The 18,602-nt window shown below is 37.4% G+C and overlaps 1 protein-coding gene and 1 long non-coding RNA gene across 10 annotated transcripts in view; one reads left to right on the top strand and one right to left on the bottom strand.

Moving 5' to 3' along the window:
* Positions 1–18,602, bottom strand: part of LOC124946561 (irregular chiasm C-roughest protein) — a 235,160-nt gene that overhangs the window by 43,408 nt on the left and 173,150 nt on the right. For 8 of the 9 annotated variants that reach the window (XM_047487374.1, XM_047487376.1, XM_047487371.1 and 5 more), the window contains 2 exons: positions 16,564–16,710; positions 12,945–13,217 (listed from right to left, as the gene is read on the bottom strand). In XM_047487374.1, the coding sequence (XP_047343330.1) occupies positions 12,945–13,217; positions 16,564–16,710 (420 nt within the window). The remainder of the gene's footprint in view (positions 1–12,944; positions 13,218–16,563; positions 16,711–18,602) is intronic. The other variant, XM_047487378.1, reaches the window with a different exon arrangement.
* LOC124946564 overlaps positions 1–18,602 on the top strand; it is an 81,239-nt gene that overhangs the window by 58,074 nt on the left and 4,563 nt on the right. The window lies entirely within an intron of this gene.

Here is an 18,602-nt window from a genome sequence, read left to right as displayed (position 1 = left end):
AACGAGAAGCTCTAATTTTCCGCTCGAAACGTTCATCCCGAATTAACCGTGTCGCTGGTTCACGCGAGCGAATAATAATGTCCTGACATGACGCATCAGGTTACTCAAATCTGGAATTAACTTATCTGTATGTTGATACACACCTGAGAGAACGAACATGCGAGAGAGGCACGTGCTTGACTCGAAAGCTCTGCTCATGAAAGTATATATATCGTACTATATGATTTGAAAATGGATGGACGTTGTTGTACTTCAGACATGAGGAGAGGAGAGGAGAGAAGGAGAGAAGGAGAGAAGAGATGATAGGAGAGAAGAGAAGAGAAGAGAAGAGAAGAGAAGAGGAGAGAAGAGGAGAGGAGAGGAGAGGACAGGAGAGGAGGAGAATAACGAGAGAGTGGACGATGGTGATGAAACTCTGGATGTCCGTCTAACAAGACCTGACTTACACCAAAATACATTCTATTTACACTCGCAACGTCGGACGGACGCAATGCGTTTAAAGCGTGACACATAAACTACAATATTTATTACGTATCATCTTATTCTTTCTTCTATTTCATTTTATCCTCTTCTTCTTTTCTCTGTTTTTTTCTTTTTTATATCTTTGTTTTTTTGTTAGTTTGTTTATTTCTTTCGTTCTTCTTCTTTCTTTTTGTTTTTTCTTTTTTTTTTTTTTTTCTTTTTATCTCTTTTCAATATACTGAATCTGGACGATTCAACGATTTAAATGTAGAAAGCTTGATACATACCGTACACGTTTGTTTCGATGAATTATTCATGGTGTATTTTCAATGAGAATTTTTAATCGAATACGTTAGCCCGATGAAAACGACGTTGAATTCGATGACCGCAAAACTAAGGAGGAGGATTTAGAAAAGACGCTTCGTCTACTTTCGTATCATTAACTTTTCAACGCTGTTATGTACGCATAAAGAAAAGGACAGAGAGAGAGAGAGAGAGAGAGAGAGAGAGAGGGACCGAGAATGAGAAAGACGGAAAGAGAAAGGGTGAGAGAGAGAGAGAGAGAGAAAGATAACGAGAATGAGAAAGACAGAGACAGAGAGAGGGAGAGAGAGAGAGAGAAGGGCGTTAGGCTAAGCATGAATTATGAACGCATTACGGTTGGAATACGGTTGGGATACAAATTGATTTATGGTCGTGGCGTCGCGGCGCGCATATCTAATATCCCTTGGTGATATTCTTCGGCTCTGGGGCAAAGGCGGGTCAGGGAATACGATTAATCTGCATACTGGATTCTGCGGCAGATTCGCTAATAACGCTTTTATGATATTCCGGCGTGAACTTTCCGGCTCCGTGTCGCCAACAGAAGGAAGAATCCGACGATTGTTTTCCAAGACGTTTCGACAAGAGCGACTTGAATATACCAATCCATTCATTTAATCCTTTTCACGCAATTAAATTCAGATAGTTAAGAAGACATTGTTAAAAGTAATAATATGATGAGAAGGCTGATTGAAGTAATAAGTCTTTTTTCTTTTTTTCCCACTTTTTTCTTTTCTTCTTTCCTTCTTTCTTTTTTTCTTTTCTTTTTTTTTTTTTTTCCTTATTAACGCATAAGATATCGCGCGTACGCGCAATTATTATCGATATAACTATGATATTCACTTGAATTGTAAAATATTTCTAATAAATTCGAAAAAATTAAACTTCATATATTTCGTTCACTCATTCCATTTCTGTAATTCTATATTATTTTATTTTTATTTATTTTTTCTTTTTTTCTTTTTTTCTTTTTCATTCCAAGTATCATCAAATATAGCCGATTGAGATTGTTCGCGTTATGACCATATAATATAACGAGAGAAAAATCGTACAATGTTTGTTGAATTCTATAAATTCGCCAAAAATTTAAGTCCTAGAAAAAAAAAAGGAAAAAAAAAAGGAAAAAAAAATACTACCACCGAATATCGACGAGAGATTCGACAATCGGATGAAAATAAAATTAATAAACAACGGACTACAACGAGTATAAAACTCGTTGGAAATTTCTCCGTGTCTTTTAACATTCCCTCTCTGGCGCTATCGATGGTTCGTCGAAATATTCACACGAGCGTCAGCGCTTCGTTGAACAGAGTTTTACATTTCGATGAGTCCTTTTAATACAGCCGATAAAAGCCGTACCGATAAAGTCGGCCACGTCGAAGATACAACTACGATCGATTAATGAGCCGAAATATGTAACAACTCGAGCGAATTTTATTTAATTCTCTTCCCCATTCCTTTCTCTCCATTCCCCTCACCTTCACACCCTTTACCCCACTATCATTCGTTCGAGAGCCACCACAGCAGCCTCACCAATCTGCCGCCCTCGTTGCCCGGCCACCCCCTTAACGATGAAACGCATTCTGGACGCGATCCGCATGTTAATTACGCGCTTATTTAATTGCTACGGCGATCATTACCAACCAAAATGTCTGCCAATGCAGTTATCCTAAGCATAATGCCATCGGTACGCCGCGTTCAAACGAACTCACTGGAATATTTTACGAGAATGATCGGCGAGAAAATAAGTTCACATAAAAAAGAAAAAGAGACGATAAATGGAAGAAGGAGAAGAAGAAATAGAAGAAGAAATAGAAGAAGAAGAAGAAGAAGAAGAAGAAAAACAGGTATCGTACGAAAGCGTTGCCTTCTCGTGCTTTTCCAATCTAGAGATCTAAGTAACGTACTTGTTCGCAATCTCGTTTTGTGCTCGAAATTGTTCAATATTAAACGTTTCTTGTCTCGTATCCATATAGGATAATGCAAAAACAGAGTATAACGAGTAGCTTTTTCTGCAAACGCGAGATAGAGAGAGAGAGAGAGAGCCGCTTAACGTTATTATCGTCGAGAGTAAAACACAATATTAACGAAACGTACAATGTACTCGCGAAAGGCGACCCTTAAGGGCGTTCTTAAGCACTAGTGTTGTAATTAAAATCATTCCTGTTACGATCTAATTTTACTTGCTATCTTATATTATTTAATCACGAGAACCAATAGATAATAGAAAGACGTCACACGATAATCAGATTTTCTGATCGATGATCTAAGAAAATAAAAGAATATCGTTGGAGTTTGCAATCTCTTCAGCAATTTGCTTCGCGAAAACGGAATTAATCAGGTATCGATCGAGGCCGAAGAGAAGAAAGGTCTTTTTTTCCCGTGGGTGGAGAGCCCTATGGTTGCCTACACACCCAAGGGAAAAGTGGAAAGGAGTGGGGAAGACTTTTGAGAGAAAGAGAAGAGGGATTCAGAAAAGAAGAGGAGGGATACACGTGACAGAAATGACAAAAAAGGTAATCCTGTCTGACGGAGGCTCGGTCACAGGGGAGAAGGAAGAAGATAGAGAGGAAAGAGGAGGCCACGACTGAGAGCCATTGACTTCGGAGACCCTGTTTTCTTCCTTCATTCCATGCCATTCTGCTTCTTTCACCCTTCTTCATCCCTGCTGTCCGATGATTACATCCAGGCTCACCCTCTGTTCATTGTGGTCATCTCCTTCTCTTTTCTCTCTCTCTCTCTCTCTCTCTCTCTCTCTCTCATTCTTTCTAAACCGTATCTATTTACGAGAGAAGTAAAATGTCCACGCGTAGCAACTTCAGAGAATAATGTAATTTCTTTCTTCGTCGTTTCACGAGCCGATTAATGAGCTGGATTTATCGAAGATTACGTCCGGGAACGAACAAATTATGGCCCTTATTGATTAGCGTCTGAACCCAGACGACTTTCTCTCTCTTTCTCTCTCTCTCTCTCTCTCTCTCTCTCTCTCTCTCTCTTTCTCTCTGTCTAGTTTCTCGCTCTTTTTTTCTATACGATAAGAGTCCACTGGGATAAATTTCTAAAGGTATCTCTTTCACTCGAGGACTTTTCTCTTTTTAGATTCTTTTTTCTTTTATTCTATCGGATATACGTCACAATTAAATATTACTTGATTATTTCCTTTAGTCTTTTTAATTTCCGTTATTACTTTAATTACATACGATGTTCTTATTGAAAATTTTCATCATATTTAAATATAGATTATTTTAAAAAGTATTTTACCAGACATAGAGAAAATGATAATACGTAAAAAAATTACAAAATGATTAAAATATATATATATATATATATATATATATATATATATCCAATACGTCGAGAGACTATCGTCCGAACAAAGAGAATTAATTTTTATCGATAGTATATCACTCTTACGGAAAATGTATCCTTTAGACGAAAAAAGAGCGTCGTCGAAGAAATGGCTCGTTCATCATCACCAGGATCCTGCTACTTGCGTTATCCGTATGTATGCACGCAGATATGTGCTTGTGTTAGTAATAGCACGAGCATGTGTAGTGCATCGTCCTGCTGCTCCCCGTAAAAGAAAAGCTTTCATCGCCGAACACTCAATCTTATTTTTTTACTTTGAAAAACTTTCAGATCCATTCCTTGTTCTTTGCAATCTTTTTTTTTTTATCGTTGCACGATCGAAATATCGACAAGTCAAGCTTCTCTCTCTCTCTCTCTCTCTCTCTCTTTCTCTCTTTCTCTCTCTCTCTCTCTCTCTCTCTCTCTCTCATCCTTTCCAAATGGAAAACCCAAGCTTGATTCTGCACTCAACATCCGGCAAAGGCTGATAACCTTAATGGTCTTTCATAATTGTCTTCGTTGACGGTAGAGCGAGATGGGAGGAACATACCGAGAGTGAGAAAGAGAGAGACAGAGAGACAGACAGAGAGAGAGAGAGAGAGAGAGAGAGATACCGAGAATGAGAAAGATGGAGAGAGAAAGTGGGTAAAAGAAAGAGAAGGATAACGAGAATGAGAAAGAGAGAGTGAGAGACAGACAGAAAGAGAAAGAGAGAGAGAGACAGAGAGACAGGAGGGAAAAGGAAACAAGGCTAGTAGTCCTGGCTAGCTCGGATTTTGGCACGACGCATTGGTCAGTTAAGGGAATGCACTTTACGCTATATGCGTTGGCAAGAGGACAAAGCTACTCTCTTTCTCTTTCCTCTCTCACCCTCACCCCCTCTCTCTCTCTCTCTCTCTCTCTCTCTCTCTCTCTCTTTCTTTCTCTCTCATTCTTTTCCTGTTTTTCTTTTTTTTTCTACAGCAGCGGCAATTACTCCCCTCTGGTCTAATTTGAAATTCTTTAACTTTGCTTGGATACGTTTAGAAAAAAATGGTGGTATGGTTTCAAAAAAAAAAAAAAAAAAAAAAAAAAAAAAAAAAACAATAAAAAACACGTATGTGCCAGGGAAATTAAGAGGGACAAAGATGAAAAGAGAGGAAAAAGAAGAAGAAGAAGAAGGTAAGAGAAAAAGAAAAGGAAAAGAGATTATTCTAGAGGTATTATTAAAATGAGTAGTAGTTTTATAATTTGTTTTTTAAAGTGCGTTGCAATCCTCTTCTTCTCTTCATATCTCTCTCTCTCTCTCTCTCTCTCTCTCCCTCTCTCTTTTCATCTCTCTCTTTCACTCGCTTTTCCTTTCTATCTTTTCTCATGCACGATTCGGCTTTGTTAACCGCTACTAATAAAACAAATGGCAGCGAATATTCTACGGTATTGTTTCCAATTCAAAGGAACGAATATAACGTTATATTAATGAAGTCCATAGATTTTCTATCCAATATACCAATAGCATTTGCCGTCTGTTTCATATTGAAGTTATATGGAGGATGATTTAAATTTTTCTTTTTTTTTTTTTTTTTTTTTTTTTTTTCGTTAAACTGTGCCAGTATATTTTAACGGGTAGAAATAAGAAGAGGAAATATATTATCTAAACATAAAATTACAAATGCTTTATTAAAAAGTTTTAAAAAAAGTTAAATGAAATGGCAAGGAATTTGCTCTTATTATATTAATATGGCACTTTATTCACTGTGTGAAAATTGTGAGAAAACGATTGAAAATAAAATTTACTACAAACTTGTCAATTCAAATATATATATATGTTCGTAAATTAAAAAAAAAAAAAAATTATTATTTTCCATTAAGAATTGATGGACCGATAAAGCAACGTTTACAAAAGAAAAGTATTTTTAATAATTAGGTATATGTAATAATTATATATCACAACAAAATCCTAGATTTCATATAACCGTAGTCACTTTTATTTCATTTTTTAATTTTTTTTTTTTTTTAGTATTTATCGTTCACACGTTGAATATAATACCGTACTAATAATGGAAAGAAGTCCGTTATCATATCATTTAATTTTTGTTATAACTTTAAATAAACCATTCGTAAGCATATATTTATTATATAACATTTTTACTTTATTTTTACTCGTAGAATATATTTGCATAGTACGGCGTAAAAAATCTGTATCATCCTTATATATCATATATATATATATATATATATATATATATATATATATATATATATATAAAAGAGAAAAACAATAAGAAAAAATGAACTTGAAATTAAATGTAATTAAATCAGATTCATGTTTTTCTACTAAACTATTTAAAAAAGTAAAACATCGTTGATGATAAAAACGAGATATGGAAAATATACATTTAATTGCTTGAGCCCTTTTCAATCTTAACAATGTTGGAAAAGTCTGTTAGCGATCACGTTACGCATAGAGTAAAAGCGTAGCAATGTTGTAGATAGCGAAGGTATTACGTTTATACGTGTTCGTTGCTGTCGATCGAAAGCAACGACCTTTTAGGGTCAAAAGGTCTTTCATCTTTGGTTCGCCAATTCAATGCCGAGAACATTTTGTTAATTGAACGAAGTTTCGTGTTAAAAAGAGAACAGAAAAAAAAACCTTTAAACAAAAAGAAAGAAAAGAAAAGAAAAGAAAAGAAGGGAAAGGAAAGAGCGAGAGAGAAAAAAGGAAAAAATAAAAAAAAGAAATAGTAATATAGTACAAAGCAACCTAAACGCGATACTGAATTCAAGTCTTATCTTCATCCTAAACGAAAAGGAAAATAAAAAATGGAATAATGTAAACGCGTAAAAGGCAAAAGGGAAAAGGAGTCTCGAGATACGACAATGAAAAAGACAGAGATTGGAGCGGGAAAAAAAGGACGATTCTCGGTTTGTTCGTATCAGAGGGTGAGTATGCGCCGGGAGGTGTGGGTGGTAATGGGTGGAAATGAACTAACTGGACGGAGGATTCGCGATTCGTGAGTTTCCGGGACTTTGCCTCGTTAGACGGCAATTTTTATTGACAACTCGAGGATTTTTATAGTTAGGGATAACAGTGGGGGTCGACGTTTCGCCATTTACATCCCCTCAAACCATTCGTTTCTTTTTCTCTTTCTTTCTTTTTTTCTTTATCTCTGTCTGTATGTCTGTCTGCCTATCCGTCTGTCTATCTATCTATCTGTCTCTCTCTCTACCTCTGTCTGTTTATCTCTCTCTTTCTCTTTCTCTCTTTCTCTCAATTTGTACTACTCGTTTTCGTCCGAAATGTTTCGCTTCCCATGGGTGTACGACGTATCCAGTGTTACAATTTGTTGTACTTTTTACGATTTCTTCTTCAATCCCACCCTATTCACCTTTCAAATGTTTTCTTTTTTTTTTTTTTTTTTCCCCCATGTCCCACCAAGTGTCGCATATAGGGCATTGCGGGTACTCTTTTTTCTTCATACGCTTATACCGTTCCTAGTATTTCTCTTGCTCGTCCGTAGAAAAACCGTTCGACAACTCGAGAGAAACGTGCCAATTTTGGAACAGCTGTATTTTCGATTCGAAAACGGCGAACATCGAGCTTCGTAAATGTTATATCGTGAGAAGAGGAACAATGAGGAGGAGTTAATACCAACGGGATCTTTTTAAGTAGTCGCAAAGACTGGAAAAGAGACGTTTCATTTTGTAATCCCTTTTTCGTAGGACGTTATTTAAAAAGCGTTTCTCTTGAAAACGTGCAAATACTCTTTTTTAACGATGGCCCATAAAGACGTAAAGATGGTATCCTACGTGAACGAGAAAGAGAAAGAGAAAATATCCAAGGGGATATAGCAATAGTATCTATATATATATATATATATATATATATATATATATATATATATATATATATATAAAAAAGGAAAATTGAATCATGCGAGATAGAAAAGGTAGAACAAAAAAAAAAAGTCTGGAAAAAAGCATTGAGTAAAGCAGAATAGAGTAGAGTAGAGTAGAGCAGAGCGGAGCTGAGCTGAGCGGAGCAACTCGAAAGCGAGAAATCCGGTCGTTTTCGCAGCGGGACGTAGATTAAAAAGTAAAAGAGAGGAATGAGAGAGATAAGCCAATCCCGAGCTCGTGTTGGTGCTCGATTAATTTCACGCCACTATCGTTTACAGTGCCTCGAGTGAAATTTCGACTTATTAAAAAATTCACGGCACGCCTTGAGCTATCATCGGCCGGCTGTGATGAGAGTAAATGTATGAGAGCAAGAAAGAGATAGAGGAATCGTATCCCTCTATCCTCGACGATAGGATCCTTCTTTCTTCTTTTCAGCACTTTGATCACGGAATCATGCCTTTGTTCTTGGTGGATCCCTTATGCGTATCCCTCTTGTAAATCATTCAAACACCTAGCCCCTTCTTTTATAAAGCGTTCGCATGGCCGATAGTCCGGTACCGAGCCGGCAAATTAATTTGCATCTTGACAAAGTGATAAAACACTAGCGGAATTATTCATGCGTTCTGACATAGCATAAGAGAGAAAGAAAGAGAAAGAGAGAGAGAGAGAGAGAGAGAGAGCGGAGGGGGGGGGAGGGGAAGAGAGAAAAAGAAGAAAAAAGATAGGAAGGTTGTACAAGATTGTGCCTTTTACGTTCGACGGAATTACCTCCGACGGGATTTCTTTACGAGCAAGTTAATATAAATGTAATTGTGTTTCGCGAATGTACTTCTTCTTTTTACTTACACTTCGGCGAAGAAAGAAAAGGAAAGAGAGATAACAAAAGAGAGAGAGAGAGAGAGAGAGAGAGAGAGAAAGAGAGAAAGAGAGGATTGGAGCAATATCAGAGAGAGTTTGCAAGAAGTAGCGTTCGTAGACGATTACGGTCCTCGATTAAACTTGACTTCAAAAACTGAACGAGCAACGGAAAGAGAAAGAGAGAAAGAATGTTCCTTTTTATCAGAAAAGAAAAAGGTAAGCGAGATAACGTGGAAATAGACGGTATCGAAATACGCCTCGAGCACGTTCGATGTAACTGCCGTTTTATCGGGCATGCCGAAAGAAATCCGGATGGCGAAGATGGCTCGACGAACGTCGACTCGGCAAAAGCCACTTATGAGAAAACTACGTTGTGCGTTGAGGTTTTATTGTGTAACTTTGGAATCCGTCGTTCGCCGTTCCGTAATCCGCTCGCGAAGTCCGGGAAGAAAGAAAAAAGGGAGACGGAAGAATGTGATACGCTTTGGTCCAGCACGTCGTGAAGATTTAACGAAGGCTTAACGAGTCCTGTCCGGACTCGAACGAACGTCCCGTTACGTCCTCTCGGATTCCACTTTCTTTTTTCTTTTTTTCTTTTTTCTTTTTTCTTTTTTCTTTTTTTCTCCCTCTTTCTCTCTCTCTCTCTCTCTCTCTCTCTCTCTCTCTCTTTCTTTTTCTCTTCACTTTTTCTTTCTCATCTTCTTTTAATTCATCGCGTTACTCTTCTACGGATAAGAAGATCGATATTACTTTACTTAAAATATTCTTTTTATGCTACTAAAATTCATCGAAAATATTTAACGATTTAGTTTGCAGTATATAAAATAGTTGATGTAATAAAGACCAAGGAACATTAATTAAAAAATTTTTATATATATATATATATATAACTTTCTACAGTTAATTTTTATCGTGTAATTATGTTGAAAGGGAAAAAGGAAAAAAAATGTTATTCGTCGAATAAAACGAGAAATATTTAAGATAAGGGGAACGTTTTGAAAAGTCTCATTGTTTAACTCGTATTTATGAATTCAATGAGATCCAACGAGCTGTGAAAAACGTTTCTTTCTTTTCAATCGAAAGTGAACAATGTTGTTGTTTTTCTTTCGAGATTTATATGGCTTTTCTCAGGCAAGACTTTAAAAGTAATTGTTGAGAATTGTTTGTAGGTAATCATAAAAAAGCTTCTATAAAAATGATGAAAGCAACGAATAGTTTTATTTCTTCTTGTATTGCAAATCAATGCACCAATAATAATAATAACATTATTTCCGTAAAAGCTTGATTGTTCGTGATATGGAATAAATATAGGCAGATAATGAATTCTATTGTTAAGCGATTAACAAAACCTTCGTATTTATCTATATATGCATTTATCTATATATGCATTTAATTAATACGCTATCAAAATAAATAATTTATTTTATTACTATTATAGAAAAAATTTAATTATCATACCATCGTGTTTTTATAACACACACACGCGCGCCCATGCGCACATATGTACAATTAATAAATAAATTATTTTACATTCGTTTGATCAAATTATCGCATACGTACTTTACATATTACCTTTTAAATTTCAAAAAAATAACGCTAAAATAAAATATACGAAAAGGCTGTAACAATTTTAATAGACGATAGTTTCAAAGTTTTTCTATCTTTTCTCTCTTCATCGTACATGTTGGTTTCTTTGAATATCGATTTTAATGACAGATATTGACCAAAACTCTCGTCCGAATTAAATGAAAGCAACGACGGATAAATCTTCGATTCCATCAACATTTGGCGATATTAAAAAGTAAGAAGAAAGTTAAAAACTTTTGAAACCTTTCATATTTCAACTTTGTATCGTTATCCTTCGTACGTAGGTATCCTAATCTTCGAGGCCTAGTTATCAACAAGAAGAAAAACTTGTTCGTCCGGTATACCAATTTGAAAAATGCTGCAAGTTGGAATAGGTTGAACGAATTATACTCAAGCGAGATAGAAAGATATCGAATAAACGTCGTAGAAAAGTACATTAAGTCAAGAGGGTCGATATAGAATCAAGAATATCCAGGATTATCCGAAAAATCTTCTTTTTTGTCAAGTACCCATTTGCATTTCCTTCGAGTCGAAGCTCGCGTCGATGGAAATGGAAAATGGGACGATATTGATTTTCGCGTAAAGATTTTCCGTGCGAGGACAGGAAAAATAATGCCGTTTGTATAACGAGGATACATAGAAATCCGATTGGATTCTCTCTCTCTCTCTCTCTCTCGAATCTTTCGCGACTCGATCTGTACACGATGATGTATGACTTCCTTTTTCGATCTCGTACGTTTACCTACGGTATATTTGTGTGTTAGAAGTATCCTATAAATCGTACAACTCAATAAGTATTTTAAGTTCTATTGGATATTTAAAAAGGAGAAAGTAAAGATAGAGAGATAATAATATTGGGTAGCTATGTTAAAGAGGAAAAAAATTATTGATGATATTAAAATCAAAGAAGGAAGATAAATGAAAAGAGGAAGGACGAGAGAATGATTTGAAAAATAGAATGTAGAAAAGGAGACAAAAAAAGGAAAAAATGGAAGAGAGAAATAAAGAAAGAAAAAAAAAAAAAGTAAGCGTAGGAATAAAGTGGTACGAGAAAAGTCGAGGAAAACTATAAAGCTTGTCGTCTTTTTATTTTCTTAATAACTCAAGGCGATATGCGCTATCATAGAAATGACTGTGGTAAGACATTGGCGGTGTTAGTGGTTAAATGGAATATTGGAATAATCCGAATGAGAGGACTTACGAAGAAATCATTTTTATGAGGGCCGTCGTGTCTTTTCATTCCGGTTGGAAAGGACGTAGAAAGCTCTTTCGGTCTTCTCCTGAGCTTACGGCCGAGCGAGCCACCTTACACGCACGAGTTGCCTGAGCCGCAATCAATAAGAAGCCGGAATTGCTACGGCGATTGCTTCGAAGGGAAATGTTAGAGGAGAGGGTGAGACCGAGAACGAGGAGGATTCTGCATCCATCATCGACGCGTAAATAGGACAGGAAGGAAAAAGAGGAAAATGAAGAAGAAAAAGAGTAGAAAGAAGAAACGAGTATCCGGCTTCGTTGCTTACGGTAACGATGACACGAAGAAAAGAGAAAGATGGAGAAGATATTCGATATCATGGAAAGACTCTCGAGACCTTCGACGTTCGTAACAAGAAGAATATTTTTCAAAGGCTTCTTCACCGTGTCACATTTTTTTCTCTTCTATTAGTTTTCCAAGAGGAGACAAGGCGTCAGGGAAAATTCAACGTAAGGTAAACTTCACGAGTAGCTTTGTTTATCTCTCTATTGATATATTATAATAGAATTCGAATTGGAATTCGACATAGAAATATCAAAGAGCTTCCCTTTTCTCGATTGAAAGTATAAGAAAAAAAGTATATCGAAGAGAACGAAGTTGTTCATATATTTCTAAAAGTAGGACCGTGTCCGTGCACACGATCGCACGCATGATACGTGTTCGCAACTGCGGAAGGAAAACAAGTTTATGACGCGGAATGGGAATTGGTGTGCCGTAAAGACAGCGCCACAGCGAACGTATCGAAAACGACTACTTCTACTCTGACTGCTCGTTCCGGCAAGCGTGCGACGAGGGAGATCTTATATTTGGATGAAAAGAGAAGAAGAGAGAAGTAAAGAAAGACAGAAAGGGGAGTGTATTGGAGATGGAGAAACAGGCTAGAGCAAGCATGGCTCCGATTTTATCGCCGTCGCCGTTCTTTCTCGATTCAGCCCTGGCATCAAGAAAACTGCTTTTCTAACCTCGAATTCGAACTGGAAGTCGTTGCGATTGTCGCTTTGAACAAGAGGTGGAAGATGTCGTTCTTGCGCGAATCTTGCGTATATAAAGGATAATTTTGGATTTGTAGAAAGAGAGAATTTTCGTAAATTTTCTCTCATAGATCAAGGCTTGTATAAGTTATCTTTTACATTTGTCTGGAATCTTAATAATTTACACTATCCTCGTAGACATAAGATTTTCAAATTAGTTTAGAAAAAAAAAAAGTAGCAAAGAAGGAAAAAGATTTCGTATTACTCACCGGTGACCTTAATATGGTAAGGTAACTGAGCCCTCCACGTGTCCTGCATTTTTCGATCAGGAGCAACGCATCTGTACTCTCCTGCTTCCTGATAGACGACCCGGCTCAAAGCAAGAGGCCCTGGTCCACCTACTGGATCCATTCCAGGTCCGTGACCCCAGCATCCGCCGTCACACTCGAGAGTCACCGCCCCGCCAATCTGCACCTCCATTCTCCTTGAATCGGTAGCTTCTCCGTTCAATGCCTCTGCCTCGGTCTCCATATCTGGATCATCTAAATGCCATTGATTTAAATCTCTCGACGAGCAGCGAAGAACGTTCGATGCAACGGAGTACCCACTTCTTCCCATCGGGTTACATTTGCATTCGGAAATAGAAGAGTCTAACGTATGGAAAACTATACTCGAGGATGGCTTGCCAACATAAAACAAATATACTCTCTTGCGTTTCTAGAACATACGTACATACCTACGAACGTGAAATCGAAAAATACTCCGCGCGTGCTCTTTGTCGTTCCAATAATTTCCTAAACTCTCTTTTCTCACTCGAGAAAATAAGAAAAAGGAATAAAGGGAGAGAGAGAGAAAGAGAGAAAAGAATGAGACAAAGAAAGAGAGAGTCCATGGAAAAGCTTAGGAAGAAGCTTTCACATCGTCGCCAAGGTCCAAATCCTATTCCACGCTGAAATACACGTCGAGTGCCGACAGCGGACCGCCATTCTCATCGATATCAACGCTATCCTTCGACATCAGGAACCAACCGCACGTACGGAGGATAAACTCGGAGCAATGGTTCTCTACCCGTTCCTCCTCGCGTGCCGAGTTCAACGAAATCCTTTCTATACGCGGCCGCGACTCTGGAACGCCTTGCCACGTCTTGCTCATACCTCCCTTTTCCGATTCTACCTACGGAATTATACGACTACGATCGTTTGCTCTTCAGCTAACACTGTGTCCACATCTACGGATCGAAGAGAAGAGAGACGAGAGATAAAGAGGATGATAGAGAAAGAAAGAGAGAGAGAGAGAGAGAGAGAGAGAGAGAGAGAGAGAGTGAGAGAGAGATAGATAGATAGATAGATACAGAGAGGGAGAGAGAGAGAGAGTGAGAGAGAGAAAGAGAGAGGAATCAGCGTGGATATTCGTATCTCTACTTGAGAATTAGAGCCGAGTTGGTACGTTGGAATTCGCTCGAGACGATGAAATAAGAAAAACGAGGAAAGACTATTCCTGGGTATGGGGAAGTAAAGAGAAAGAGAGGGAGAGAAAGAGAGAAAGAAAGAGAGAGAGAGAGAGAGTGGAAAGAGTCCTTTGAGTTAGCAAGCTGATCCTCTGGCTCATCCTATAGCAAAACAAAGGGATCAAAGTACTGGCTGCGACGATAGGAGGAGGCATTCCAACCTATCCCCTTCCATTTTCCTTCTATGTTCTTCCACCCATCGAAACTCACACCACTCCCTTCACCTTACAACTCGTTTGTCTTGCAGTTTGTTCGGAATTTTACGGCAAACACGCTAGTGACACTTTAAACAAGCAGGAATTAAGTAAAAGGAGGATGATGGGGGTGTTGAAAGGGGGTTGGAAAGATGAGAAACGAAATTTGGTACGAGCAGGTTTTTTTTTCTTTTTCTTTTTTTTTTTTTTTTTTTTTTTTTTTTTTTTTTTCACAAGGGGGAAGAAATAAATTCTAGCATTTCTTAACGTTTATTCGGCGTATTCTCGTTATTCTTGAATTTAAAACCGTCTGTCTGAAATACTCTAAAAATGTTCATGGTAATTTTCTTTTATTTGATTTTCTTAGTAAATGTCTAGAAAGGGAGAGAGAGAGAGAGACAGAGAGAGAGAGAGAAAGAAATTTGTGCAATAAAACATATACCTATATTTACAACGCAAATAAAGAAAAACATTTTAACGTTATTGGAAGAAACGAAATTACGTCGTGATCGTTATTGTGTCATCGTTCTTATCCTTCATTCTTCACTAAATAGTATGCAATTTGAAATTTAAGCCGAAAACGCGTATCATAGTAACGTAATCCATGGATAAGTAATCCACGAGGAGATCCGTATGGGACTGAGTTATCCATGTAATCGATAATTTCCATCGTAGAGTAGCAGTTAGTTTACAGGCACTCGCGAGCCATCCAAATTGCGTAGAGATTAGGTGCTCGGAAGCCCGTATCCCTGATCGTCGGGCGAGGAAACACAGACGAGAGTGGAACGTTCCGTGTATATAAAGCTAGGCGGAGAGAGGGATAGAGGGATAGAGAGAGAGAGAGAGAGAGAGAGAGAGAGAGAGAGAGAGGGTTGGGAAATGCAGAGGTTGGAAGAGCTTTGAGATGCAAGGGTCGCGTTCTAGTTATAACGAGACTGGATGGGGACCAGGTAGGAAATTTGCAAATTTTCACGACGAGGCACGGATAATTTCCGGTTGGCTCGGTGGTTTCCGTCCTTGACAAATGACTGTGGTTTCCGGTTATCGGTCGACACGACGACTAGCTTCGCATTTCGAATCAGCGAGAATCTCTCCTCTTGCTCTCTCCGAGAATTGGAAGATGGGATAAAGCATATAATACATAACATCTACGATGTACGAGATAGAGATTAAAAGATAGAGGTAGAGAGAGAGAGAGAGAGAGAGAGAGAGAGAGAGAGAGAGAGAGAGAGAGAGAGAAGGAAAGAGATTATTACTAGAAGACAATACCAACGTTCATCTATCTACTTAAGATCTATGTTCTATTTTCTTTCCGAATTATTGGCCATCGTAGAACGACGATCGTCGGGCATGTATACAGTACTTGTACCAGTGTATAGAGAATAATCGGTCCATCGCATCTTTCGTTCGATTGCGCAACAACGCTACCATCGACATACTCTGATTTTTCTTCGAACGGCGTTCGAAGATGCGAGCGATATTTCGAGATAGCGGTATCTCGACATATTTACGAGCTTTCTCATGAAATACGACGTTGTAGAGAACTGACGACGCGAAGATCGAGGAGGTTGAATTTGTTCGCAAGTCGTGTCGCTTTGGGAAGCAAACTCTTCGATAAAATGTCCTCGTCGTCGTTCAAGCGTCTAACTTGAAAATGAAAAATCGCGTGCGATCTACATACATAGGTATCTACTTTGCTCATTTATAAGTATATAATATTACATATATGTACGTATATTCGATTCCGACAAGTTCTAAGCCAAAAGTTATTCCCGCTCCAATTATCACTGTACGTTACAAATTGCTTTCCATACGTTGCTATCTTCTCGAGAGCTTACCGTTCGCTAATCAGCGAAGAGAAGCCGATAATACGAGCTTCGTACGTTCGAGGATTAAAGTATTTCGAGTGGTAGACGCAGTGAACGAGGAGTTAATAGATAATTTCTCTTCCTTCGATATTCGAAGATCACGATGTACATACGTTGCTTATGCAATCGTGATATAACCATGCAAATGACAAGATGATCTTGCAACGTGAATATATATCTACGATTGATCGAATACTGGGACGAGGCTGAAGTAACCATTTAACGAGATTTTGCCTTCCTCTCACTTTTCCCTTCCCCTATCTCGTCCACATTTAATGATCGATCGATTAATTCTATGATACAGTAACGTTTTACTCACAGCGAACATTCAGAAAATAACCAATACTAGTGAAAATTCCGAGCATGTGCCGAGTGTAACATTTGTACCAGCCGCTCTCGGCACGAGTGATTTTTGTAAAGTTCAACCATCCGTCATCGCTCTGCTCGACGGGAAGTAGTCCATTGTCTGAAACAAAAGGTGAAAAACTGCTAAAATACAAAGACGAATTAATGGGATAGACATAGAAAACAACACGCTCGAAAGATTTACAAGTAAACGCAAAAACTTTTTCGTCCATCTCTGTCTTCTCCTCTCGAAAAAAGACGTTTCTCTTCGTCTTCTAACGCTTCGACTCGACAATATCGATACCTTTTTCTTCCAACTTTTCGTCTCCTAACGACACTCTAACGACGCTTTTTCTATCCATCCCCGGAATACCGACGTTAAATCAGAAAAGGTGTAACTCGTATCAACGTGCGACGATCTTATCATTTACAGAGAAGGACTGCACCGAACGATTCACTCAAATCAATTAAATGAAATTTATCATTGTTTCCGATTAACATTATTATATCGTATTTATTGACGCTTCGATATTGTATAAAATAATAAAATATATGTACATAAATATATCATAACGCGATTGTACGATCGTATAATATAATATTTATAATCCGATAAAATTAATAAAATGTATTGATATTAATATCATCTGGTATATCATATAACATTTAGAAACGTTTCAGCTGCTTTGCTATTATCATTTAATATGTACCTAGTAGATCGGACTCAAATATATTGAATACATACTTATGAATTATTTTCAAAGTCATTTCCGTTACGGATTAAATACATATGTTCCTCATGTTCGCTTTAATAATCGCCGAGATATTTCATAATCGAATAATTAGATGTACAGCGACATTCAATCTCTGAATAACTTAAATACATAAATAAATTATTAATTCTCCTTACTATCTGTTAAATTGGTGCTGTAGAAAATTCAAGTCTCTAATTCTATTATCATTAATAATGTTGGAAAAATATAAAAGAGAATTATCGTTGTTGAAAAGTCGTATTATATTCTAGCATGAAACATTTCAAAAGGATTGTAAAAGAAAAAGAATGAGAGAAATAGAAATGAGAGAAAAAATAAAAAAGAACTCAAAAATGAAAAATAAAAGTTTTGACGATACGATGCACGATAATAGGAAGATTTAAATCTTTCGGTATGCATGAACTTTATGAATCCTATGGTACAGTCCCCCATTATATGGTAGTGCCTTCGAATGAACAACGATTCAGGAGGGGATCGAACTTCCTATCCCTTGGGCGGTTTCGCACAGCTGACGCTCCCGTACATTTCTCGCGAAATGTCCCTCGACCAAACGTATCATCCCTGACAAATCGTTCGACCGAACAGTGATAAATTTTTTTCTTCATTCGAACTGACAGCGTGCTTTATGACACGAATATTACATCCTGATTTTATGTCAGCCCTTTTCGCGTCCTTCCCTAGGATCCTCAAATTCAACGATATCGTTTGAAATGCGAATTGTTCGTTTGCGAATTATATATACTACCTCTCTTCCTTCTCCACTCCCTCTTTTTCCCATCTCTCTATTCCTATGGTTGCTTATTAGAGATGCTCGCTAATTAATATCGTAATTATATTTTTCTCTGTTTTTTGTTTTTTTATTCTTTCCTTTTTTTTCTTTTTTTTTTTTTTTTTCGACGACATGCTCGTCAAAAATCCTTCTCGTTTATATTATATATGTATACGTCCTTAAAATTGGGTTATAGATACCGCTTTGAAATGATACTCGAGAGAGCCGTTTCTACATCCCTGTGTGAAATAAATGCAAAAAAATAATGGAATACGTATATGATAAGAGAATAAATCTGAATTTCATAAAAATAACAATATGTACTTTAAGACCGTCACGGACAAATAATGCAATATATGTCCTTTTCTCTTTCTCTTTCTCTCTCTCTCTCTCTCCTCCGCCTCTTTTTCCCCGTCTTTCTCTTCTCTCTTTCGTTCTATTAGTCTTTATTTCTTCAATTCCCGTATGTAG

This window comes from Vespa velutina, chromosome 2, assembly GCF_912470025.1.
Source record: "Vespa velutina chromosome 2, iVesVel2.1, whole genome shotgun sequence".
NCBI lineage: Eukaryota > Metazoa > Arthropoda > Insecta > Hymenoptera > Vespidae > Vespa > Vespa velutina.
The sequence above is the reverse complement of the archived record's forward strand: the minus strand, read 5'-3'. Positions and strand labels throughout refer to the sequence as shown.